Here is a 27,757-nt window from a genome sequence, read left to right as displayed (position 1 = left end):
TGACAGCGTTCGTTTACTTATGGCCTACGAAGGTCGTACGTAGGTACCAGTGTATAGCAAGGGGCGACACGGCATATGTCAATCACCCTGCTGCCTTAGTTCGCAGGTGCTTCCTGCTTATTATTATTTTATTGCGTTAATTGTGTTGGGCTCTGTTGCTTAGCGCGGTGTACGATTGCTAACCTATTTTGACCATCTTGTCTGTTGCGTTTATTTGTATGTTGTTTTTAGGGAGAGGAGCAAACATCTTCAGCTGTGGAAAAATAAAGTCGGTTTAGGCGAGGCTCATGCTTGAATAGCCGGCGGACCACGGTCGTCGAACAGGTTCGGTGATTCGTGTACTTGCGAACCGTCCTCAAAACCACTCGGTGACGAGTGGACTATAGATGTATGGGGCGGGGAACCAAGCGGTATAAAATTTGGTCTAGTTTCGCTAGTCTAAACTTGAAGTGCTATGTACCATCGGCTCTGCCCCTATAGGGTAATGGGGGATATAGGGCAAAATAATGTATTGATGGGGCAGCAAAGTTATCTCCCGTGACATGAAATATTGACTAAACGCCAAAAAAAGAACAAGGTTTGTCACTCACATAGGAAGCGTCCAATCAGTTCTGCGGAATCTTAAGGTCAAGGAAATATCATGAAAGGGGAAAATCGTCATCCACCCGAATGCAGCACGAAGCTACGTAGAAAATCTATGCAGGTTTCTCATAAAGGTCACTATTTTTCCTCAACTGGGAAGCTTTCTTTCTGAGGAAGCCGTATGGATTTCCTTTGTAGCTTCGTGCTGCATTCCGATGCATGGGGGTTTTTCCCTTTGAGTAACATGGACAGATAAAAAGTGACGACATCGTCAGGTAAAAGTAGCAATAAATGCTTCTTGTAGTTATCTTTATATTCTAGGATTGATTTGTAATCTCTCTATAACGGTGTAACGATAGCAAGCATACGGTAAACAGTTACACTAAACACAGGCACACAGTGAACAGTGCTCGATAGGCACGCGTGCGCCTCAAATGTCATTCACGAGCGCCTACGGGCATATGGTGGCGTCAGCGTTTTGGTTCTTTTTGTGAGTCGTCTTGCCACATCATCGTCATCATTGACGCCTCAGGGGGCGTCTCATCACCAAGTGTCACCAGGAACAGGGAGGCTACAGCCAAAGCCAGAGCTGATAGCGCGAGCGGGAGGGCCTTGAAACTTCCGATTAGCTGGTCCTCGATTTCCTTAAGGGCGCTGGCAGAAGTGGCACCCAGCCGACCCCACATGTAGGCACCGGAGAAGCCGACACTACGGACCTGGAATATTGATGGAGACCAAATCTATAGCACTGCACTGATTGTTACTAAATGGTCTACACCTTAAAATCCTACCATGAAACTTTTCATCTGGAGTAATCAGAAAACAACAAAGCCCGGACTGTAGTTTTCCTGTCACACGTCGAATTTTTCTATATTATATTTATTTTTTCCCGGAATTGTTGCAATAATTTGTTGAAGCAAGCAATTTTCTAACGCATCCGTCAGTGAAAGTGATATTTTACAGCGGCTGAACAGGATGCGGGCAGTCAGTGAAATATTATGAGAAAATTAAAGTCTGTTGCTTTTGTATCCATTTATTGTTGACATAATTATTATATTGATTATTTACTCATTTTTATCAATAAGTTACCTACATTGCCCGGTAGGGCATTACAGCAGGCAGGTTACGGACTTAAATAGATACACGGACAAATTATTTCAATGTGTGGAAAAAAGCATCAGTTGGTGTCATATATACTCGTACAATGGTCTGTGGCAAACTGTTCCAATCTCGAACATTTCAAACAAAAATGGAATAACGCAAGAAGTCACCCCTACAAGAAAACTCCCTGACCTTCAAGCAGTGGTCCAGTCGCTTATATATATAATATGATGCTTGGATATAGTGTTCACGGTGTATTCTTGTTTAGAATAATAAATATCGTGGAAAATTCTAGTCCGACATGCCTTCTACGATTCTTTAGCTCTAGCCGGCTATAGTTACCATGAACAAATCTAACTGCCCTATTCTGGATTTTTTTCAAATTTATTTATAAGCTCAGATGTATGTTTGTCCCAACAAACACATCCATATTCATGTTTTCAGCGTACATGACTGAAGTACAGCTGTGTTTTAGGTTACTCGATAAATTACTAAAATTGAGCCGCAAGAATCCCAAAATTTACGCTGCCTTATTTCCAATATAGTTAAAATGCTTGTTCCAACGTAAGTCAGAAATAAAAAAAATACGCCTAAATATTTAAATTCCTTGCCTAATTTTAGAGTGAAGTCATGAATTCTATACCTATATGGATGATTAGCGCGGTTTCTTCTGAAGGTGGATTAAACAGTCTTATTTATATATCATTACATACGTCAATACGCACAAGTCAACTGTCGTATTTAAATCAGCTTGCTGGATTTGCGAATTATAAATGGCATCTACCACTCTATAGACACGCAATCTTCGGCAAACATCCTAAATGAAGACTCTATACAAATTGAAATATATCATTCATATACAAGAAAAACAATAGTAGTCCCAACACTGAGCGCTCACTTTGGGAGCTCGCGACGTAACTGGTGAATATTGTGAAGATATACCGTTCAGAACAACAGCCTGTTTCCGCAATTGCAAATGTTCGACAATCCACTCTATTGTTTTATCATCCAAGTAGCAAGCTTTTAAATTGTAGAATAGAAGACTCTGTGCGACTACATCAAACGCTTTACGGAAATCTAAGAAAACGTAGTCCACAACTTATTGCTTATCAATTGCCGAGTCTAAATAGTGAATAAACTCGACCAACTGTGTATAGCAAGATAAACAACTGCTGAAACCATATTGGCTGGGGCTTAGGAGATTATCTTTGGTTAAATGGGTCATAACGCAAATAAACAATATATTTCATGCTCGATAACTTTGCAGGTTATACTAGCTGATGAAACGGGTCTGTAGTTCTGAACGCAGTTTCGCACACCGCTGTTATGTATGGGCACGACTGTAGAGCTAGCTTTCAATAATCAGGCATGTCGATTTCATTGAGGGACTTCTGTAACAACCACGTGAAATAAAAGCATAACGCGTCCGCACAATTCCTTATGATAGCGGCAGGAACGTCATCATGGCCGCATGCCTTATTCTCGTTCATATCTTTTAATTTAGAAATACCATCGAAACAAATGGTGACTTCCGGCATGTGGTCTATTTCAACAGGTAATGCAAAACAGTGAGTGAGCTAGACGGCGAAAACGCAGACGACAAATAACGGCTAAAAATGGCATCGTCCGACTCATTAGCATGAATAATTGTTTTGTTGCATTACATTCCGCTCTAATATACAGGGTGTCCCCGCTATCACGCAGAACGATTTAAAAAAATTAAAAGAGGAACGGCGTTACGCGAAGCAAACCTAGTGCGTATTGTTTCCAGTACCGTGGAGTAGCCGCCAGTAATTTTTACGATGCTGAGATTTAATTTGGTTTTGTATTTAATTATCTAACTCGAGAAGTACTGTCCTAATTATCAAAGTATCAGTGTAAAAATTATAGAGCAAGCTTATAGCAGCTTTCTGTTACTCAATACGTGCGACATAAATGTGCTTTTCCGAGCGTTAAAGAAGCCCGGAATACAGGCAAAGTGCCTCTAGCGGCGAGTCGCGCGGCAATTCTGCGTGTATTCGCGGGCTCTTTTCACACTCGGAAAAGAAAATTTATGTAGCACGTACTGAGCAACAGAAACCTGTATCGGGAGTTTTTTATGTTGCTCTACAATTTTCGCATTGGCACTTTAATAATTAGGACAGTACGTACTTCTCGAGTTATATAATTAAAACAATTACCTAATTAAATCACAGTAACGAGAAAATTACTGGCGGCTGCTTCACGGTACCGGAAACAATATGCCCTAGGTCTGGTCAGTGTAACGCCGTTCCTCTTTTGTTAAATCGTGCTGCGTGATAGCTGGGACACCCTGTATATACATATGAAGTGAGGTTTTGCCGGGATCCGGTAGTTGAAGAGGACCTTGTAGGTTGAGGACGCACGTACGACCAGAACGATACTTTATTTCCAACTTTGACGAAGGGCGGACCCCGGCCGAAACGTTGGAAATAAAGTATCGTTCTTTGCGTACGTGCATCCTCAACCTACAAATTCATATATATATATATATATATATATATATATATATATACATAGAGAGAGAGAGAGACAAACTAATAGGACCAATGTACTGTTGCGCATAAAATCGGTGAGCATTACTATATCCTAAAGCTTTTAAAATAACTGGCCAAATGTACTCCATGCTCAGAACATCCTGAATTAGTCACCGGAATATATCTGGTGTTCTCCGAGAACTCTTTAGGGACCATTATCTGTAATTGCACTAATTAAGTTAGTCATGAAGTACTAGTATTTCTTACATGCAGGGTAAATTTCCTTTCGTGAAACTAACGGCAATACATACCTACTTTATCTTCAAGGTAATCTTGCACACGCTATTATTCCCTTTCATTAAAGCTACATATATCAAAAGGAGTAAGCCACGGATTAAGGAGTGCTTAACCTTATTTAATGTAAACCCCGAGTCACGATTCAAACACTCGTGCAGACGTATGAAAAGCAAAGTACGATTAACTTTCCGCACTTCTGTCGGGAACATCTCGACCGTGTGCACGCATAGCACGACGTAGGTGATGTTCAGTAGCAGCTTCATCCACATGATAAGTACAGCTAGTGGCAGCGACAGGTCAAATGCCACCAGTGCAGACTGGACCGCTAGGGCTATTGACACCGTGGACATCACCATGACGGTAGTGGCCAGGCGGTCGTAGAACTTGACCAGGAAGTAGGCGACCGCCATTGCCGGAGCATTTCCGGCCACCACGAGCCATTTGGCAAGCTCGTAGTGGTGGCTCACAGACTTGTCATCGGTTGCCACTCCGCCGTAGTTGACAAGGTACAATGTGAACCTGCGACGAGCAAAACTTGAAAAAGTTATAGTTGTCCCGAGTAAGCGCCGCAAGCACCTGCAATCAATGATTTATAACACGCCCTACACAGACAATAAAGAGAGCGCGTATTGTTGCGATAGCAATGACATGGACACCCCAGACGCATTTTCGCCGTCGTAGCTTTCATCGTGATGTTCCGTATAAAGTGAAAGTATGATAACTTCGTGGCCGTGTGCTGTGTGGGCACGAGAAAGCGTGTGAGGGTGTGGTGAGGATAATGGCTCGATCTCGCTCGGGCATAGGAGCAATGCGAGCAAGAAGGGCGCTGTCTTCCATCGCGTGCAAGCCACCGGGAAAAAAGGGCGGTGGAGAGGGGACGGGACGCAGGGGCGTTCTACTTCGGCGTCGGCTTCGTATGGCATGGCTGTGCGCGGCCGCGCGGCCGCGCGGGCCCTATTGCGAAAGCGATCGGCGTTGGAGACAGTCTTGATGCAGCGATGGCTGGTAGCTGCGTGTTTGCTCTTTTATTGCTGCTTAGTTCGCGTTGAAACTAGAGTCATCATGAAATTCAATTCGCCCACTTCTGCCGCCGCGCTCTCTCACGCCAGCGTATTGGAAGCGAGTCTCCGCGCTCATCGAGTGAGATGTGTTTATATTTTTTGCCTCTGTGCCCGTGACACCATGTTTGGTAATTTAGTTAGTAAGCGAATGTTTGCCAGTCTACACGGTCGATAAAACTACTATCCTTACTTCGTGTGGCAGTCTACTAATTTGCTATGGCAACCGATGCTTTGCCTTTCAGGAGAAACTGAGACTTTCTTGAGCTTCATTAGTATCTTAAACTTCTATGTTACCTAAAAGTAAGCTGATACGGCGAAGGCACTTTTGTCCCGCAAGAAATGACTCAAGAACGACATAGTGATAGTGGCGCTACCTACCGTATTTACTCGCGTAATGAACGCAGTCCCATAATAAACGCACCCCCAAGTTTAGTTGTCAACATTTGGATATTTTTCTCCCAAATAATAAACGCATCCTAAACCTGCTGCCGTTAAGTAGGAGACTGGACTGGACAAAATTTATTCGGGTCCTGCAGGACGCGCTTAAGTCGTAGTGGGCGTCTGCCACGTAGGTACCGACAGGTAGGTTAAGTAGGAGAGACACAGTACAATTCCGCGTCCGAAATGGCGTCCGGCGAGCACGATTGTATTGAACACCGTATCGTGTCTCCTACTTTTATTGCGATAGCAATCATATCGACACTCCAGGCGCATTTCGACCGTCCGCGGGGACGATCGCGGCTCTACACCCGCCGTCGAGGGAGGAAAGCGGGGAGGAAACGCGCCGTATTGCGTCGCGCGCATGGCGCCGGTGGGAGGGAGGGAGGGAGGCTGCGCAGCAGCTGCACAATGAGAGGCCGCGCGCCCTATCTTAAAAGCGATCTGCATCGTGGGCTGATTCTAGGTGCGAGGGCGGCTTATACGTTTGTGCGCTCTCCGTTATCGCCGCTCGGTTTCCGTTGAAGCGATACGTGGCCCGAAGGCCACTTCGCTCGCTGTTGCAGCCGCGCTTCCTCACACCAGCGTTTCGACAGACAGTGTGAGCGTTCATCGATTGTGATTGGTCTATGTTTGCCTGTGCGCGCTGACACCATGTTGGTGAAATTACTTTGCAGGTTTTACGGCCAATAAAATTACTATCCTTACTTCATACAGCTCTCTATGCATTTCTATGGGTATCGATGGTTCGCCTTTCAGGCGAAACTGCGACGTTTTTAGAGGTGGCCGCGGAAAGAAAATATCGCTCAAAATTTTACTCCGCATAATAAACGTACCCGCCACATGCCTATCTTTCGGGAAAAAAGTGCGTCCATTATGCGAGTAAATACGGTATATATTCGCGCACAAGCCGCTCCATGTTATCATGAATTCAGAAGCATCTGGGTGGGCCTAGCAAAATTTTAATCTTTAAGATAGACTTTATAGGGTAAAGTCTGTAACAAAGGAAATAACTTAGGAAGTCTAAATTTTCTGTGAGCAACAACGGCCTAAATACGTAAATACACTGTAAATTCATAACGGCACACCCACGTGCTACTCTGCAGCTCGGCGCTAAACTCAAAAACTGAAAATTACCTTCCCTTTCTCTTATATTCAACCCATTACTATGATATAAAAAAGCAGAGTTCTCCACAAATACTTGGTCAGCCTTTGAGGCTCCTCGCTTGATTTGTTTACATATAATATAGCGTAACAAGCTGGCTTCAATAGCCTATTATACTTGTTTATAAGCACTGACGTAGAAAGGAGTTGTGGTCCATTGTCGGCCATATAATACAGCGCTGCCAAAACACGGGTACCAAATGTTAAACGTAGCAAACGATCCATTGAAGTAAAATCTAACTTAGTCACGCGTACCTCTATATTTATCCAAATGAGCACACCTATGCCTCTACTCCCTTTTCTTTGATGAAGCGAATATGCCCTAATTTGAAGGTGACATATGGATATTGTGCTCGGGATGCGTAAGTTGCAATTGGCTTGGACAATATCTGATGAGGTCGGCTTGATATGGCAAAGGAATTTGTTTTTTCATGCTCCGTCTACTACGTTTTAGAAGATTTTAAATCTTAGCGCAAGCTTATCGGACTTGTTACCTCAGAAATGCCACGCTGTTGTCTAAAGCCCCGCCTGGTAGTGACGCAGTCACACATATTGTCGCGTTGGCGTGACTGTGAAAAAATAGACCATGAGCAATGGAGAGTCTAAAAAAGTTGCAGTGGCTTAGCTCGGCTATGCCAGGATATACGTAGCGTTAGCAAAGGTTCAGCTGATTATTCTTAGCTTATTCTTAAGATTATTCTTAAGATAAGATTATTCTTATGAGTCAAGCTTCTCAGTTCTTCTGCGCTGTTGAGCAGCATTTGCGCTCTCCTTCTTCATGGCTATACCACACTGGCGAATGCCAGTCAGAAGCGCAGCGGCTCCAGCGCAGTGTCAGACGGCGACTGCACAGCGAGCGCGCGCCGGCGCCAGTGCGTCTACGACGGCTACGACGTCACTCCTCTGGAATGCGCAGACCGGCGGCGGTGAGTCACGCGCGGCGGCGGCGGAGTGCGCGAGAGGTGCCGGCTCCGATGGCCCCGGTGCGCAAGCCGTGTGACATCACTGATCCTTGCGCATGCGCAGCACGGCTCTTGATGTGCCGCGTGAAACGGGCTTGGCTAGGCCAGTGTAGCTAACGCTACAAAACTATGTCTTTATTCAGCGAACCTGTGCGCACGAAACAAGATACAGTTTGGCAAACCATCGTGGCGAGGACATGCATCGATAGTCGAAATCTGAGCTGCGTGCCGAACACGCCGGCTATGTAAGCCCAGACCACACGTACGCTTGCAGACGCGCGCAAGCTCCCATCTACGCGCCTTGCGGTTGCCGCGCCTAGCGCGGAATGGCGGTTCGTATCCACAAATACGCGCGGCAGCGCGCGCTCACTGTCCTCACTTGTTGACACCTTGGCAGACGCCACATCATACTTTGTCATCGACAGTGTTTCAAAATGCTTCGATATCTATAAATGCAATTGTTATATTTTTAGAGCTGTTAGATCAGCACAAAAAGTGAAGAAGAAGCACTTTCTTGCATGGTATAAATCTGCTTACACCATTCTCTGCAGGAGAGCGGCAAAACACGCGTGATCGTCTTGTAATCTGTCGGGCGCAATCATGTCACCGTTTGCGGCCACGTACTACATACTTTTGTGCAGCGTCGATGCATCCCACAAAGTGTCCGCCTGCGAAGATCATCTGAAACTGCAACTTGAATCTGAAGTTGAGCTCCAGCAGCTTTCGCTGCTGTCACCGTCGAGCGTCTCAAGCACTTCAGCAAGGCGACCACGCTTTGCTGCCGCTGTGCCCCGCGCATCCAACGCGAAGCAAGGCGGACTAGAAATGCCAGGATCTGTCGCTAAATCGCTGCGAAGCTCGCTCGTATCACCGACGTCAAAAACAGCGGTACCAAAACACCAACTACGCTTGGCTGCCGCCATTGCCGCCGCGCGCGCCGGCTGAAGCAAATAAAAAGAAATGAGCAGGATATGACGGTTTAAGTCACGTGACTTCCTCCGTACTCCGCTTTTCAGGAGAGAGCAGTCCGGACTGCTCCCGGCTGCTCTCGGAGAGTTGAATGTACCGCGCCGTCGCTGCGTAGCCGGGCGCGCCGACGCGAGGCACCCCAAGCGCGCAATATCAGAGAGGAGCTGATCACCGAGATTGCGCCGCGTTTCGACGCGTACGAGCCGTGCCGCACCGTCTGCGCATGCGCGGGCGCGCAGACGCGAGCTTGCGCGCGTCCGCAAGCATACGTGTGGTCTGGGCTTTATAGTTTAACTGTAGGTGGTTCCCGCTTTATTGCTGGTGCTCGCGTATTTTGCTAAATAAAGTATAATACTATCGCGTCGCACATACATTTTGAATACACATAGTTTGGCAGCAACATAGCGAACAGATAGAATCAATGATAACATTCGATAGAGCGCCGATGTATGCAAGCGTATGTTGTTAGCGGGTGCAAAGCGGCGCCCAGAAAGAGGATAAGCAAGTGCGCGTGTCAATGTATGCATCTATATAAGCACACACATAAATGTGTATGTGCCTTGCGCATTTTGACTCAGTCGCTTCTCTCTCGTAATGCTATTATTCGGTACAATTAAATTCTAATAAAATGTGATAACAAAGCAGCCGTAAAATATGAATATCATTGTTTGATTCGCACTTATTGGGTAAAACTTGCTTTACGGACGTAGTCTGTCGATAACTACGTGCAATCATTTTCGATGGGTTTTTTTTTCAGTAATGTTACCCCAAGTTTCACTATACAGAAGACTCACCAGGCGACGCTTAGCACAAAACTTCGGCGAGCCAAACCGCCGAACATAAAAGTGGCTGCAAGCGAGCGCTTGGTAGCCTCCAGAAAGGAAGCGGCCCGACCAGGAGGGCGTTTCAGCATGGCTGCGTGGCGGATGGTGTCGATGCGCATGCGCACCCGGTCCGTGTCCTCGTCGTTGAATCGCGCCGCGTACAGAGCCACGCGCTCGGCGTCTTCAAAGCGCAGGCTGACGAGCAGCCAATGGGGCGATTCCTCGACCAGACACGCCGTGACCAGAAGGAATGCCGACGGCAGCAGTATCAACAAGTTGAAGATGACCCAGCCCTGCGAGGTTCGAATAAAGCTTAACTGGTATAGGAAGCGCCTAGACACCAAATACGCGTGCCTAACCAGGAAACTTCTTGGCAAAGGCCTTAGAGTTTTGTAAGGAAAATCACTAGAAAGTCTGTGTGCATTAGCGTCTACGAAAAATGCAAGCCTTGCGTTTAAGCCAGAATAAAAACATTGGTTAGCAGATAAATGTGCCCGAACTTTCTCCTTGTGGCTTCTAACGGGTTTGTGACTCTCTAAACTGATCCTTTTCAACAAAATATTGCGTTACAAATGACGCAATTCGCAGTGGTTATGCGAACTTTGGGTTAATAAAAGCAGATACATTGAAGCAGTCAAAAGCCACGAGAGCGCCCGCCACAACATACACTCACATCATACAAATCCATGTACTAACCATCATTCCCCAGGTAGCTCAATGGTCGCAGTGACAGAGTCTACTCTAATAAATTTTATAGGCGACTTTATGTCGTTGACCATAATCTTTGTGCCTTCTTAAGTGACAAAGCAACTATTTGAAGAACACTAAAGAAAGACGAAGCACCCGCAGTAGTTATAAAACAAAATATTTACTTCGAGGAATTCGCATTCTAACTTCACCCTCCAGACAATAATGAAGCGAGACCACTAATGTTATAAATTTCTCACAGGAGAGCCGGTTTCGATATAAAATAATACGCATGAATCAGTTTAAGAGCACTGTATTAGAAAATATGTTCCGAAAAAAGTGATCTAGATAAGGCTTGGTTCCCAAGAAGCTTGTTCCTGCGGAAGGTTCGAATAGCTTTCACAAGTGGCATTTTGCGCAAGAATGCTTTGTAATACTCGAGATATCACTGCTTAATTATTTATCACTGCCCCCACTTCGACCGAGAGTCTTCGACTTTTCTTATCACTGACACCGTGGACCCCCAAAATCTGCGAAGTGTGCACTGAGAGCTAGGAATACAAAGTAAGTAAACTTCAGTGATCTACCCGGTTGCACCCGAAGTCACGATATGATTATGAGGGACGCCGTAGCGAGGGGCTCCCGATTCATTTTGACCACCTCGGATGCTTTAGCGCCAAAACCAAAACCAGTTCTGATAAGGAGGCAGGCCGTAGTGGAAGGCTCCGGATTAATTTTGACCACCTGGAGTTCTTTAACGTGCACTACAACGCAAGCACACGGGCATTTTTGCATTTCGCCTCCATCGAAATGCTGCCGCCGTGGCCGGGATTCGATCCCGCGATCTCGTGCTCAGCAGCGCAACGCCTTACCTTACTGAGCCACCGCGACGGGCACAGAAAAAGACATTAGAGGTGAGTGTAGCTATTTGATTCAACAGCGGTTCAGGGGCGCTATAACGTAAAATGATTCCAATGTATGCAATCAGCCTCCACGATTGGTCAAAACATTTTCGGGCCACTCCCAACTTCGCCTGTCTGTCAAGCCACGTCACGAAAACCGCGATAGCTCCCCGTCTGATATACCGTTTACGCGCTGATTATGCATGACTAGCCACACAAAAGAAAAATAATCATTCCTGATCCGACGCCTTTTCACCAATAGCCCTCTGCTATTGGTCCAATGTTTTCTGGCTACGCCCTCTTCGCCTGTCTGTCACGCGACCTCACAATACCGCGAAACTCACCACGTCAAAGTGACGTGTACGTGAAAAAAATGCAATAATATGCCGAACAATACCGAACATTTTTCTGAATAGCCACAGACTGTCCCTTTCCGAAAGGAATAAAAGATGGCTGCCCGCCGATCACTCAGGCCCTCGCTACTCACACCTACCGGTGACTATGTATTTATTTGCGCATGATAAACCTTTTTGCGTGGCAGTAAAACGTTATCGAGCCCTTTCGGCACGTATACGACATCGCTCTGCCAACTTTTCCTTGCCGAGGATCGTTTGAGCGGCATTTTATCCTTACGTTGCACTCCGCCGCGATTTTCGACCAGCCACTGCAAGCTAAGTAAGGCGAAGCGGACCAATCGGAGGAGCCGGCAGCCATCCTCTTCATTCGGTTATCTATTTTCACTGTGCTGACTCGGCCCCATCGTAACCCTCTCCACTAGAGCGTGCTTCTCGTCTCTTGTCAGCCAATTAGACAAGAAAAACCGCATAGTGTAGGCAATGTTATTGGTTTTGAATGCGAACAAAGGTGACCTTCCATAAACGAGGAGAGTGTTTGATTGGGTTGTTCAGACAACGCTGCGGGTCACCGCCCGATGCTTGCGTCCGTGGTTAGGTAAATCTGACGGCAGGAGTTTGGAATCATTTTACATTATAGCGCCCCAGTTCTTGCAACCCGTATTGCAGTTCTCTGATTGAAAATACGTGCATGCGACATGGCGCGGTTAAGCTGTCGAACAAGTCAACTGCTATATGGAAACGGTAAAGATCGCTCAAATAAGCAAAAAAAAAGAAGGGTCAGAAGGAGCGTGAAAAATGTCAGCAAAAATGCCTACCTTACTGAGAATGGCTAGTCCGGCGACGTATATGGGCGCGAGAAGCGTGGGCCAACAGATTGCCAGGGCGCAGTACGGCCCCCGCGGTCCAGGCTGTGTGCTCTCGAAGAGCAGAATGAACGACGTCACTTCTATGGCGCTGCAGGCAGCTGATGATATACAGCGTAAAATTCCGTAGGCCACCAGGGAGCTTGCTAGGCAAGTAGCCACTCCCGAGCCTATCACCACTGCCAAGGTCGTAAGGAGAACCAGACGGCGACCAAAGATGTCCGACGCTATGCCCACGCAGGGTATGGCCAAGACGCTGGCTGCAATGGCAGAAAAGTAAGCGAGATCAGCTCAGCGGCCGCCTCAGTTTTACGCGCGCCAACATGCTCATATGTTTTTGAAGAAGATCGTGATTAAAACTATATTATCTTTGCCACTTCTGCTTAAAAGCTTCACACCACTACACTGACGTGTAATTCACGCTTCTATCTCCTGCATAGCAGCAGTCTGCTTCTACCCGTCGGGTCGTTCCTTCCAAATGGTAAACATTCGACCTCCCCTTCTGTTCGTGACGGCTTCGCCCGCACCGATACACCAAGCAGAATCCCCCATGATAGTTATCTGCCTACCTGGCTACTCAATAAACAATCAATTATCGCCCCAGTCGAGACTCTCCTCACTTCAATTGTGGGCCTCTCGCCCTCCTCTAGGGCCATTCACGTATCGTAGGGGTCGCGAAAAGCGTATGCCCCGTTACGGTTTTCCGTATCGCGTCGTAAGTCAAGTGGCGAACTTGACCTACGATATATTTTCCTTCACTTCCCCCATTCGTGTCTTTGGCCTTACTTATTAGACTTATACAGATAATCGGGCTGAATACCCATCAATCGGACCCGCACAATTTACCTTAGGCAGAATAAACCTGTCGAAAGCAGAAAAGAAACTTTTTTGTCCTATATTTGTCCCGTCGTATGAGGTCCTGTAGTCCGAGCTTTACAACCTGTAGTCTGTAGGCTGACTTCCTTTATGTCGGAAATATTTTTATTCTAATACAGGGACACTGCAGGTGAATGTCCGCCGTCTTAGTCGCTGTAGCCGTGAAGTTCCGTGTAAATTCCACCCGCGAGAAGATCCTATCGCATGCCGCGTACCTTATGATGTAGGTGTCCGGGAAATCATGACAGGATGAGCCGACAACGATGGTGCTTTGATGGCCGCCGTTTCCCCCGCTCGTCCCGTGTTGTTCGCGCTATGGAAGGGGGGAGGTAAACGCGCGTCTCCTCTTTTAGCCCTGCCGTTGTTACGTGAGATACGCCAGAGTGCGGCATTGCGCGGTACTTGTGATAACCTGTTGCGGGTGCATAGTTAATATTAGCTGAGATGGCTTGTAGCTTCGAGTATGCTGCGTTATCGCGCGCCCAATTTGGTTGGCCGCGTAATAGAAATTAATAGAAACCAAGCTGAGATTTCACTTCGCAACACGCACTAACACCTCTTTGGAACAGCAAGAATGCTGTTATCATTGAAAGGTAGTCTGTGAAGTGGTGGAAAGTTCATTTTAATTAAAATATCAATTTCAGTAAGAAATATTAGACATCCGACAATGGTGACCATGGACATTCTACGGGTGGTTAATACCAAGTTTCATACATGTATCTTGATATTTTCAATCATGACCAGGCCTGCCATTTGTGTGCCCCAGACAATCTCGCAACGCGAACATGTGTGCATGAGTGTTTATTTAGAGAGAGTATCAATTTCTCGTCGAAGTGCCGATACTTACACACATACTCGATGTAGACATACGCGTATATTCACGCTTCATTGTTAAAGTACCCACTGCACCTTGTCTGCTCGGCGTCCCGACAGAAACGTCACGGCAGAAACGTTTTGACGCAACGGCAGTATTCTTTATTGACGCGACAGAAAGCTTCCGTTTCGATATCAGAACTGTTTTCGTCGGGTCATAAAATGGGCGATTTCAGAGGCCTCTACAAGAAATGCTTCTGTCGCGACATCACAGCTTCTATCGTAAAGCTAGATTTGTCTGTCGCAACAAAAAAATATTCTGTCTTACGACAGGAGCGTTAGTAGTCACGAGAGCAATTTATGCTGTCCTTTTCATTTTGGCTACCTCGGATTCGCAACACGGTGGTATCTGTGCTATGGCGCCAAAGTGAAGACAACAAACAACGGATGGACTTGATTCTTGAGCGCACACTTCGCTGGACGTATTTTTATGGTTAGTGAATACCCCAGGGTAGATTTAATGCAACGTATCAATATTTATTGAAGCAAGTAAATTGATCAAAAATTGCATTACTTTATGAGCTTGAAAAGGTTCACAAGGAGCAGTTAATAACATGAGAACGAGAGCCCTACATTCAGGATGTGTACTGTAGGTGTAGGCGACCGCAGCTTGTGTACAGCAACCTATTCTCAAAATTGAGCGTTGAGAGAAGCTTCCTCTCTAGAGCCATAGTGCGCCGTTGCAGTTAACTTGTCCAATAAATTCTATGGAGGCGAATTGCAAAAAAACGCCCGTGTGATCGAACCCCAGGTGGTTGAAATTCATCCGGAGCCCTCCATTACGGCGTGCCTCATAATCAGAACTGACTTTGGCACATAAAATCCCAGAAAGAAGAAGAACTAGTCTAATAAAGCGGGTTTAGTAAAGATTATTATAAGCTTTTTGATACATATAATGAAACTGACTCAAACGGATAACAACTTACAAAGCATATAAAATATTATGTTTAGAAAGGTGACATGCACAGGCTAGTTCTTAGATCACTTAAAAAGTTCAACTAAGACGAAACTTAAGGAATGAAAAGAAGACCCCGGCAACACGATTGTTAACTTATAACCTTTTTCAGATAGGCTTTTATGGGTGTGCGCGAAGCAAGAGGTTGTTCGCCTTAAAACGATCCTTCTGTGACGTTCGCGGTTCTTTCTATGTTTACTTTACCCAGGTCATTGTTATTTTTTTGTTATTATAGACTCGTGTTTTGTCTGCATTTACGGTCAAAAAAAATTCAGTAATCATGGTTTCTCGTGCATGCACAACCATACGCTGAGGGGGCGGATATATTTTTCGTAACTTCATTTGGAAGTTTGCACTCGTGCTGTCCATGTTACCTTTCCGTCTCTAGCGTTTCAGGCAATTTTAAGTGTCGATAGGCAGCGGCTACGGTAGTCAGTCACAGCAACGCGTCATATTTCTGGGCTTTTACGTGCCAAAACCAATTCTTAATTATGAGGCATGCCGTAGTGGAGTGTTCCAGCTTAATTTTGTCCAGCTGGGGTTCTTTAACGTGCACTACAACGCAAGCACGCGGGCGTTTTTTTTTTTTTTCGCATTTCGCCTCCATCGAGATCTGGCCGCCGCGCCCAGGATTCGATCTTGCGACCTCGTGCTCAGCAGCGCATCGCCCTAGATGACTTAGCAACCCGGCGTCAACTTCTCTAAAATAGCACACAATTGATGTAAATTGAAGTATTTGTTATAAAACGGCGTTATTGTCAAGCTAGGCGCTTGAAATGGCTCAAAGTTTGATAAAAAAACAAAAGTTTTCGGTCCTCCGCCAAATCTAGCGGGTAAAGTGACTGAGTTTTGCTTTCAGAAAGAAGTTGTCCATGCTCTCATAGAGGTATTTATATCAAAATGGCGGCACCCATGAAGCTACATCTGTCCACGCCTCAGGCTAACTTTAAACGTTAATAACTTATTTTATCTGCGGCATTCAAGGAAAGTAACTATCGGACAAGATAGTCTGACGTTCCGAGAATAAAGTGACCTAATTTTAACGCTGAAGGAGGCTTAGTGCTGAACATTCATTTAGATTTCGATTTCGACTGTAAACAAATCCCCAATGTGATTCTGCGTTATGGCCGTATTCAATCGCAAAAATAATAATACTTACGGCATTTAGGCGAAAAATATGGATATCGTTTGAATGTACGTTGTCTGAGAAATACGGTGATACTATACTCATGTGCTAATAGCGCTTAAAATGGCTGATGATAACAGATTCTGAGTGGGGTTATTCACTCAATCAATAAATGGCTTCCTTTCTTTACATTCGTGGGGTCGTTTTTTCTTCGATCGTACCGATTAATCGATGCTCCTTACTGCAAACTATTACTTGGTGTAGTTCCCCTGTTTAACTGGGATTCTACTTTGATAGTTATTACCGCATTGTTAAGTTTGAGGAGCCTGCTCACCAAGCAGCCGGTCGGGTCGTATATCTCGCTTCCCTATACCTATCTTCTCTATCTCTACACTAGTTTGATCAAAACTTGGGTATGTGCCAGTAATTTGGGATACAGTCAACTACCGATTTTTCGGACACGCCCCGCAATTTGAGCACCTTCGCAGCCCCGCCACGTAACCCATAGATTCAATGTTTAACAACATCTGAAATTTTAGTTGCAGAAACGCTTTTCCGTCCAATTTTCCAGCTTTTCTGCGGTGACTACAGGTCCGAAATGGCATTAATCGAAGCCACCACTGCCGCAATTTTCCTTATCTCGCAGCCTCGAACCGGGGCTCTCACACACCGATCCACTGGCAGCCTTAGCCACCACTGCAGCAACGCTAGGCCTGGCTGCTTTGCCGTTCGCTACCAAGCTTCCTACTATTCGCTCCAGTGTTTTTAGTTGAAAGAATTTGCTGCTCTCGGCAATGGCACCTTTGTAATCCTCGACGATGACTTCAGAGTACGGGAAAGTAGGGCGTGTTGCATAATGCTGGTTCTCAAAAGTCAGCCTCGCTGCGATGAAGCATACACGATGTATTGCGGTGAAGCATACTAAGAGTGGAAAAGGGGTAACCATTGCAGCACAATATGTGTACCTTAACACAAGCGTGCACCTGTAACTGTGCACTGTCTCCTGTCGCAGTACGAGCACTTCAGAGCTATTTCGGACATGCCTGTGGAGATTTGAGCCCATGGGGGCAGTGAAAGGCCTGCATTCATTATTTTGGTCTGCCCGATTTTTCGGATGTCCTTGCGGCCTTAGGAAGTAAAAAAAATCTGACGTTGACTGTACATTACCTCATTCACTGATACCATCAAAGCTATTGAAGATTGTTTCGAGTGTGCAGCTAGTTGAATTGGTTGAAGCCTACCTTAACTGGCTTATCATTTCACCCTAATATTTTCTCCATTGTTCCATACTTGTGATATTGCCCTTAACCGGCTTATCATGGCACCCGTATATTTTCTCAATTGTTCCCTACCAGTGGTATTGCAAGATATTGCAGCAAGGTTGCTTTTTATGGTTTGCATCATTCAATACAACAGTTGGCATTGTTACTTGTCTGTTTAAAAAAAATCTAATGTGCTTTTCTTTTGTGCTTCTCACCACTGAATTGAGCTGCTGTTGAAGCAACAGAAGCATGGACTGATGTTGCCTTCAGTCAGCAACGGAAGAAGAGCGCTGACAGCAGTGGTGCCGAGAGGATTTCTCCACAGGCAAGGTGTTAAGGTTTGAAAATGCCATGTTGTATGCACTCTTTTTTTCATGTACTAAACCAAGCAAAGTCATTTTATGAGCATAAAAAATTATCAATGAGGTCTCGATTGTAACTAAGATGCGTTTTTCATATTACAAAAAGCAAGTATAAGACACTGCTTGCAATCACTAATTCACTCATTCATTACAAGTGCTTCTTAAAGCACCCAACTATCACTGCCTCTATTTCAAATGTCCGTCTTTCCATGTGGCACCAAGCCAACAAAATGGCACTAAGTGAAGCGAAATGCATCTGCTTGCTCAAAGTGACGAATTTTCCCGTCTGGTCAGGGGACATAGATTCTCCACAAAACAATTATCACTTCCTCTGTAGTAGGAAGCAAACATTTAGAGTATTTCGGACATGCTTTTTCTTGCATGATGCGAAAGCAATAAAATCTTAAGGTTATTGGTGCCATTACAACAATGGTAAAGAAGCTCTAAAAATCCGGCATTTTACGATAAAATTGTACAAGATGTCAAGTATGAAAAAAGCAAAGACACAAATCGAAGTAAAAACACAACGAGACAGGCAAGCATACCTGCCAACCTGGGAAATTTAACATTCGTAATATTCCCACAGACACAACACCGGAAAGGAAGAGAGGAGTAATAGGCATTTTCTTAAGTTTGCTCTGAGCGTACACCTTGGTGGTGGGAAAAGAGGAAGGGGGTACATACACACTTTATTACTGATAATTTACTGCTAGACGCAGCAAACTTTAAATGGCACAAACTGACAGAAAGCGCACTGTCTTTAGATCACAGGGAGTTTTTCAGCGACTTTGCTATTGCCGGTTTTGCCTGTTTGAAAACTCAATCTGAATTTTGGTGGTATAATGGAACATGGCAGCACACTTCGCGAAATCACGACGACACTGAGAATAAACCAAGACAAAGCGCGTAGTAGAAGCACGTATTGCTTATAGCTACAGCGTACTATAGAATATGCAAGAGTGGGTGGAGCAGCGTCGAGGCGCATGTTTTCCTATAAAGCGGAAAACATCAGTGGAACTACTATCGAACGATATATTCCCGCGCCGATGCTCAAGATGATAGCGGAAAATGTTCTCAAATTATGCGGTCCAATCGACGCGCTAACATAATTTCTGGGTGACGATATGTCACCGCAGAGCCAGAGAACCGCAATTAACCCTGCGCTGGTACAACTTAAAACTATTCCAATCTGTCTTTATTGCGATATCAATCATATGGACACTCCAGACGCATCCGTGCCTTCGTCGTCGGCGTGATGTTCCGTATAAACTCCAGGGGGCGATAACATCGTCGCCGCGCCGTATGCTGTATGTGCGAGTGAAATCGCGCGAAGGTGAGCTGACGATGGCGGCTGAATTTCGCGCGCGGAAGGGAGGAAAGCGTGGGGGAAGTGCACAGTCTTCTGCCACGCGCAAGGCACCACGTGGGGAATTTAGGGAGGGAGGGGGGCGCTCTCCGGCGGCTGCTGGGTATGGTGATGCCGCGTGGGCCCTATCTTGAAAGTGGTCTGCGATGGAGACAAATTGCGAGTGCTCATAGATTCATGCGCGCTGTGTTTTCGCCGCTTAGTTCGCGTTGAAGCGAGAGGCAGAACAATGGCCAATTCGCTCGCTGCTGCCGCCGCGCTTCCTCACTCCAGCGTTTATACAGCGAGTTTCCTCAGTCATCGAGCGAGATGTGTTCACGTTTGCTTGTGCGCGCGTGACACCATGCTGGTTAATGAAGTTAGTAAGCCAATGTTTTCATGTTTATATGGCCGATAACACTACTATCCTTATTTTGTATAGCTGTCTACTAATTTGCTACCACATTAGATGCTTCGCCTTTCGGGCGTAACTGCGACGTTTTATTCCAAATCCGGCATTAGCCCTTCGTGGTACGTGAAAATGGCTCAGGCCTCGCACCTATTGAAATAGTTTTACAGATTGAAATAGTTTTACGTTATACCAGCCTTAGGGACAGAGACACCCGCCCACTGAACCCGCTGCAGCGCGCGCGCCTCCATAATATCCGAGTCCTTGAATACTGCTAATATCTAGTTCGCTCGCAGTGCCCTTATCCTATTTTTTGTTGTTTTTCGCGTATCACTTTATATGTATTTCCTTAGCAATCGCATCGTCTTCCTCTGAATTGTTGACATTTGCGTCGCCTTCGCCCTAGAAAGCACATGGTGGGCCACTCAACACGGCCCGAAAATGTTATCTCATCTGAGCGAATGTAAATAAAAGGAAGCGCACCTCCCGTGTACGCCGCTTTCACCAGAGTCTTGTACCACGACTTGTTGCAGACCATGTCCCAGCGGGCCACAGCGTTCCTGCCCGGAGTGCCAAGTGCGTAGACGAAACTCTCGCAAGGCACCTCGCTGGCGTTGGTTCTGTCTGCCGCCACGGGGGGCTGCGCGCTGGCTTCGAGGTGGTCCCCCACGTGGTTTCCAGAGTGAAACGGCGTTGTCGCTAGTTGGGAAACAGGTGCAACAAGTGGGTCGTAACGCTGGCACTGTTTGAAGCCGCCTTTTGTGTCACGTGGTATGGAGGCGTTCTTCCACTGTTCCTCAGATACGTTGGCGAAATGCTCCGGAGGAGAGCACCAGTACTCTACAGGCTCGAAATCGATGAATAGTGCGAAGCTGTAGGAGTAGGCGAGCATGGTTGCCAGCTGCGTTGTAGAGAAAGAAACGAGAATTGAAGCATACGTGGTAAGCTTGAAGCATGAGAATGTCGCACAATTAGGAGTGTCAGCCTTGTTAGGCTTGCTTACTTCTTCTGGGGGGGGGGGGGGGGGAGCCATTGTCATCCGCTTAACTGCGACAACGAATTTCGGCTATCACCCAACGCGAAACCGAAACTGGGAGGCCACAGCGGGCGTGGAGCCACGCCCCTCGAGCTGACGTTCTCCTTACGTCACCAAACACCGGGCAGCGGGCAACTAGTACGTTGTGGCTCCCTACTCCTCGCTGTCGCAGCGCGTTGGCTGCACGTTGCTGGGCGACTTGAATATACGTCGTATCGAGGGGCGCGGTAATGCGACCGCGGCTGCCTTAGAGCTTCGGTTTCGCACCGTCTGATAGTCAAAATTCGTCGTGCCACTGTTCAATTGGTTCCGAAAGTTCATATGGCTAGTGTGGAAAGATGGCTTCCATTTCACACTTGCGATGAGCCCGCTGACATTAAAAGTTCAAAGTTAATAGATTTTGTTAATTAGCTACTAATCAACACATGTCACTCCTGAATCCGTGGTAAACACCACCGACGGCATGTCGGATCCGAAGCAACCGTTCTTTTATTTCGAAATGCTATTTTTAAATATTACAAGCTGATCCGTTACGACGTGAACCGATTTAGGAGATTGAGAATTGGATAAACAAGGCCAACTTCTAAGGCGACACGGTGCCGCATACAGTATTAAAGGCCACACAAGAAGGATGTAGAAACTGTCGCGCCATCGCATTGGTCGCTCTTTTGGCAAATTGTTTCAGTGAAACGTGACACACGTGCTGCCGTCTACGGTCACTGGCTTGAAAAAGCGAAACAAAGTGTTATGGTTGGTGTGGACTTGCGCCACGCATAATGTCCGTTGCCGAATGGATAGAGCAATGGGCTAATGCGCTGGGGAACTCATGTTCAAATTGTACCGTTGGATACGCAGCTTTTTTTAATTGAAGATGCGTCACATAGGAGGGACAGAAATCTCCCTACCACATACCGCCGAGAGGAAATATAGGAATCCTTAGCAATACTTCTTGGTGGTGCTCCTGAGCTAACAGAAAGAGTGCGATGGCCAGAACTCATGAGACTTATAATAACAAAGTCCATTAGCACCCATCTCCTTAGTTAGATAAGCTTGAAAGGGACACTGAGAAACCGGAAGTAGTACTTAAATGGTAGATTATCCTATCACGATCACAGACATACCATTCTTACTGCGAACAGAGGTTTAATAGGCGAGAAAAAAAGGGGAAAACTGAAGGATAGGTGCTGATGCCACTTCGAATTTCCCGCACTACACGTTCGTGACTTCGGAGATCATAAACGCAGCCCGGCAGTGACTGGTCGAGAGCGATTTATCGCTGTTAATAAAACGCAAAATAAAATACACCTTAAATGTACATAAACACCATTCGTCATCTTTCTAAGCAGTTTCAAGCGAGGACGTACAAGATTTGCGCAAATTTAAATAATAAGAAAAATAGCGTGGCGCTACATCTGGTAGTGATAGTTTCGTAGTTTTGATTTTGCTCTATGCATCAACGCGCACGCCTGTTCCGCTCTACAGTGTTGCAGTGTCTTGTTGCGTAGCTCGAAAAACGTCGATTTCGCGGGAAACAGCCAGAAAATGCCTCGTGTATGTAGTGTTGAGGGCTGTATAAATGACCCAAGGCGCTTGCTCAGTGGCAGCGGCTGTTTTGACCCGACTGTGTCCTTACATGTGGTGCCGCGCGATGAGCCCCGGCGTTCGCAATGGCTCAGTGCTCTGCCAATGATAAAGCGGCAAACAAGCCAGAGAAACCAATGATGTGCTCTCTGCATTTCTCGCCCTCGGATTATGTATATAATCCTGCTTTCGGAAAGTATATTGGCGTGCCCCAGATGCCAATCCTTTCTCGAGCAGCTGTTTCGTCAATGTCGCCTTCATCAAATCCCCTACTGATGCCCCTGCAGCAGCAAACTGGCGGCTCGGGGAGTGCTGAATGTCGCTAAAAAGACACGAAAAAACCATACCGAGTACGCGCGCAACTTTCTACGCTTGTTCTGTCGGGAACATCGTCGCCTGGCGGACCGACCGCCTTACCTTCCGTCGACGAAAACGAGGCTTCGCTTTTCGTCGGCGCGCTCGGCTGCTCACCGCCATCGTACGCGAAAACACCTACTGCGTGAGCACGGAGGATCATTTCGTGCTTCGTTTCACTGAAGTCGCTCAAATGCAGTCCTGCTTCCCTGGCGAGCTCTTCGTTGCAAGGTTCGGCGTCAGCAACGGTATCCATCGCGGCCACAGAACACCTGAGCAAAAGTCGCAGCGAACGCAAACGCAGCGGCCATGCAGCCTTTGATGGGGCGAGCGCCTCGGCCATTTATACAAGCGGTGACGTATCATGGCGCCCTCTGATTCGCTGAGAGCAATGAAATCCGTGACGACACTGCTTCAGCGCTCAATCTGGGGTGAGAGAAATTGAGGAAGAGATATTTGGTCTTTGTTTACAAATTTCTCCGTGAATAACTAATTATATTTTTGCACCCAACCAAAACTGCATGGGTTCCTGAAGGTCCCTCTTTTATTCCAGCTGGTCATCCTGTTTCTCTTTAGCGTCCCTTTAAAGTAATTTAGTAACACACCCTATCGCCACCACTAATTCTCGATGTGAGAATCTGGCTGCGCCCCGAAATGCCAATAACACAACGACAGAGTATATATTGTTTTAATCACTGCACCCTATTTGCATCTCCATAGTATTTCTAATATCCTGGCAGCAACTTCGATGCAATGGTTATTCATCAAGCGGCCGCACTGGACACAGTGTTGTCTGTTGTGGATGCCGTGCTATCACTTCACCATAATTCAGCGACATACTCCTTGTGTAAACTTTCCAAATCAATTCTAGCGAATTGGCCAGAAATGGGCACACACCAATTTCACGTATGGATTACCGAATTTACCAGTTTAGTGACATAGTCAGGGGCACCTACGCTGTGACCCAAGTTGTCTACTATGCCCGACACCAGCCAGCACATCCCTAGCAGCACAAATTTGTTGAGAGAAAGAGTCACTGGGTGAAAGAGGTTAGACACAGACACGCCGCAAAGTCCCTAATGTTGCGAAAGGTACGCGTGGCTTTCACGCACCAAGCAGGTAAAATCACATTTCGGAGGCGCACCTCACAAACAATACACTTCAATTGCAGCTACTGCAGTCTGCTACTGCAGCTACTGCAGTCAAAACAGTGCTCGAAGGCGACCACCTCTCTAGGAAACGCGTTTCATTTCCGAAATTGTTTAGCTGACAAATGATTTCAGTGCCTTAAAAACATGCCTGTTTCCCAACACACCATTTTAAGAACCGCACTAACGGCGCTGCTACTACTAAAATACCGGGAACCTTGTGTGCATCTATACAGAGGCCAGAGAGCTGAGCCGAAATTTCAAACACCACATGGGTGACAATTCCAAGAGAAAGTGGCCAGAAAAACATACAGGGAGCTACTACCAGTTTCCTACAACTACCTACAGAAAGGCAAAATGTAGTATACATCGGTTAACATTAGGTGTGTCCCCTTATTCCTACTTAAAAAAAGTTGGCCGTACATGAACACAAGCGCTAGTGCATTCAGTCGCGCCCACATAGAGAAAGAGGAGCGAGAGATATAATGGAAAGGCGCCTTGTGGAATGCTGTGGATAGAGGGTACATATTAGCATTGGGCATGCGGAGGGCCGCGAGTGCTTGACGGATATTTAGTTTTCTTTGTTTGAAGTTACAGCAACTTTTGATAGACCACGCACGTTTAGCTGCGGCACTAAATGCGCATTTATATAAAAAAGTTGTCGCAGTTTCACCTGAAAGGCGAAGCATCAATTGCGATAGCAAATTTGTAGAGAGCTATACGGAGTAATGATATTAGCTTTATCAGCTGTATAAACTTGGACATGCAGCAGCACCGGCAACTCGCAGAACTGTTGTCGACGCCGTCGGCGTTTTGCCCGCGTTCGCTCAAAATGCGTGCGGCGTTGGTGACTGTTGCCGGAGCCTCTGATATAAATAGGCACTTGGTGCCGCAGCTAAACGTCGCCTCCCTTCCCTCCGCCTCCCCCCCCCTCCCCCACGGCCTCTCGCGCGTCGGAAGAAGGAGGAGGTGTTTATTATACATAAGGAAGAAACGCTTAATTCTGCAGCCCATAAGGGAGCACGGCGCAGCGTCGTAGGGGATAGGGGGAGTAGGAGATAAAGAAAAAGAGAAGAGAGATAGTTCAGGGGGCTCGTCCGCCGGAAGAAGGCGCGTTTGCTCTACATATATGGGGATTGTAAAGGAGGAAAGAGACGCCTACTTCTGCAGCCCTTAAGGGAGCACGGCGCAGAACGCGCGTTTGTTCTCCGCCGTGCGTTCACTCCCCGTGAAAGCGCGCGCCCCTCGCACCGTTTCACTCGCACATACAGCGTTCGGCGGCGCGCGGCGACGATTTCATCTCCATTGACGTCATACGGAACCTCACGGCGACGGCGACGCCGACGGCAGAAATCTGCTTTTGAGTGTCCATATAATTGCTATCGCAATAAAACGTTGCGAGGCGAGGAGGTGGTAAAGACTTCCAGCGCTGCTCGACGAGTGTCCTGTTCTGATTTGGTCGAAAACATCCGAGCCGCCGTCAGAGGCACCGGCAACAGTAAGCAAAGCCGCGTGCGTTCCTTGCGAACGCGGGAAAAACTCCGACGGCGTCGACAACAGTTCTACGCGTTGCTGGTTTTGCTATATGCCCAAGTTAATACGGCTGCTAAAAGTACTATCCTTATTAATTTGCTATCGCAATTGATGATTCGCTTTTCGGGTGAAACTGCGACATTTTTTTAACTAATTACCTTATAGCCCATGTCAGATTTACAATCGTGAAGATCGGAAGTTGGATCTATTTAGAACGAATTCACAGTATGACACCAGTTTCGGGATATTAATTCCCAAACGTTGCGGACAAATCCATTGGCGTTCCAGATAGTTTTGGGCTCCAATGAAAAAAAAAGACGTTTTGTTAAGAAAGTATCTGAAAACAAAGAACACTTGTGACAGTGAATGTGACATGTGCTTTTCTGACCATTTTACTGTGACCCATTAGTAAGAAACGTTTCGTAAGGTTGTGTAGGTAAGCAGATCTATTTATTCACAAGGACATTTATATCTTCATTCTGCACTTCTGGCAATTATTTGTTTGTATTCAATTCAGTCTCCGAAATTGCTACTTGCACATTGCCAGCGAACCTTTATGGTTACACATGGCATTCCGCCGAGTGCCGTTCGTATGAAACACCATAGAAAGCACACATCTGTGCTTACATGGGCAGCGTATGCCGAAAACCGTTCCCAACAGTGGACTCAATTTCAAATACCCTGACTAGCAGTTGAATGCGGTAGGTCAAGGGGAATAGTTTTTGTATATAGGTGTGCTTTTTCCGGAGCGAATGCAATTGCCCGCTACCTACACCTGCTTACTCTGGAAGATTCGAATACGTTCTTCCAGCCTCACCTGGGCGCAGAGGAGCATCGTCTTCTGGAATCGGCCGTGCCCAAACGCGGACTTGCTCTCCACCGGGGTCTCTGATGGCGTCGGGTTGCCGGTGTCGTCCGCAAGCCGTGTCGCAGTCAGACGTGACGACGTGATGACGGAACCGGCACTGCCCGGCCATTGGCTCCGCCCTACCGATTCTGGCTCTGATGACTTGGGCACATCGCTTTTGGCGGCAGTTTTGCTCATCTTCGTTGATCGGGAAACTGACCCGGGAAGAGCTGCAGGGGGCTTCGCCATCACTGAGGATTGTTCTTCTTCTGCTTCTTCTTCGTGCGTGCAGCTTCTTGTTACTCAGTAGACAGACGCTGGAATGTAAAAGAAGCAACTGAAAGAATGTGTAAGATGAGTTAAGGCATCGCCGCTTCAATGGAATCAACTAACCACTGATAAAAAGTTGCAGCTGGTTCAAACTTTCACTGTATAATTACGACAATTTCCTCAGCTGCTGGGTGTAAGCGCACCAGCACACAATGACTACAAAAACGACGGTAGTCTGTCCTCACTCGCCTTAAAATAGATATTAACGATTAATATTAATTGATTATGTCATTCTCATTGCACAAAACATTATTAACTTCTTCCCTTTTTACCTCCTACCTGTTGTATTTAAACAGAGGAACGATGCATCCGAGGCCTGAACATCATCTTCTTTATTTCATGTCCCCCGCAACCATCCTCATCTTCTTTCCTATACAACATTTACCCGGTTGATAAAAAAAAAACTATCGCTTGCGTAACGCATAGTCCCTGCGCTTCAACGGAGTTTTTTTAACTCGTGCGCTCTTCCGTGGAGGTTGGCTGGTCAATTTGTCCGGCAGTGAAGACGACCGAGTACTTGATTCTCTGCTGGCTTGTGCTGCTATTTCTTGCCGTGACGTAGATAGACAGTCAGCATCTTGTTCACTCGCAGTAAATGCACTAACTTGAAGAGACTCGTTAGGTAGTGGTAGAGTCCATTCTAGAATACAAGGTGGATTGCCTGTGAACTTCTCCGCAGCTTCTGGGTGTATCGCTTGAAATTTGGAGGCGTTCGACACTCGACCGTCATCTAAATGAAATGAAGCTGGCCCTCGTTGCTCAATAATCTGATTCGGTTCCGAAAAGCGCGAAGATATATTCCCGTGAACTGACGACTTTCTCACGCGGACGTAGTCGCCGATGGCAAAGTGTCTTGTCTGGGCTCCGCGACGGCAGTCTGTGTAAAGTTTGGAAGAAGCTTGGTTTTGTCTGACACGCTGGCGCAGAAATTTAATCGCCTGTGCTGGATTTTCGTGAAATGAATAATCTGGTAATCCAACAATGCTTAAGCATGTTCCTGGCCGTCGTCCGTGCAGCAA

General features: G+C 46.5%; 1 protein-coding gene across 1 annotated transcript; it reads right to left on the bottom strand.

Annotated features, from left to right (window-relative positions):
- Nucleotides 1-1,052: 1,052 nt before the first annotated feature.
- LOC119463533 (solute carrier family 22 member 7) lies at nt 1,053-26,657 on the bottom strand. The gene is made up of 6 exons (XM_037724369.1): nt 26,379-26,657; nt 20,393-20,810; nt 12,654-12,961; nt 9,864-10,186; nt 4,670-4,994; nt 1,053-1,298 (listed from the first exon to the last, which is right to left on the bottom strand). Exons 1-6 carry the CDS (start codon nt 26,655-26,657, stop codon nt 1,053-1,055), a joined length of 1,899 nt encoding a protein of 632 aa, XP_037580297.1.
- Between the last annotated feature and the right edge of the window lie 1,100 nt (nt 26,658-27,757).

The sequence above is a fragment of the Dermacentor silvarum genome, chromosome 9, assembly GCF_013339745.2.
Source record: "Dermacentor silvarum isolate Dsil-2018 chromosome 9, BIME_Dsil_1.4, whole genome shotgun sequence".
In the NCBI taxonomy this organism is placed as follows: Eukaryota; Metazoa; Arthropoda; class Arachnida; order Ixodida; family Ixodidae; genus Dermacentor; species Dermacentor silvarum.
Note: the sequence above shows the minus strand (reverse complement) of the source record. Positions and strands in the feature narration are given on the sequence as shown.

Bases quoted from the DNA above. Each gene is read 5' to 3' on its own strand.
- LOC119463533 (XM_037724369.1), bottom strand. From the start codon at position 26,657: ATGGCGAAGCCCCCTGCAGCTCTTCCCGGGTCAGTTTCCCGATCAACG. The intron at 20,811-26,378 runs GTGAGGCTGGAA...TCTACAACGCAG, and splicing joins CGATGCTCCTCTGCGCCCAG to CTGGCAACCATGCTCGCCTA. The intron at 4,995-9,863 runs GTGAGTCTTCTG...TGCTCGTCGCAG, and splicing joins TTTGTGCTAAGCGTCGCCTG to GTTCACATTGTACCTTGTCA.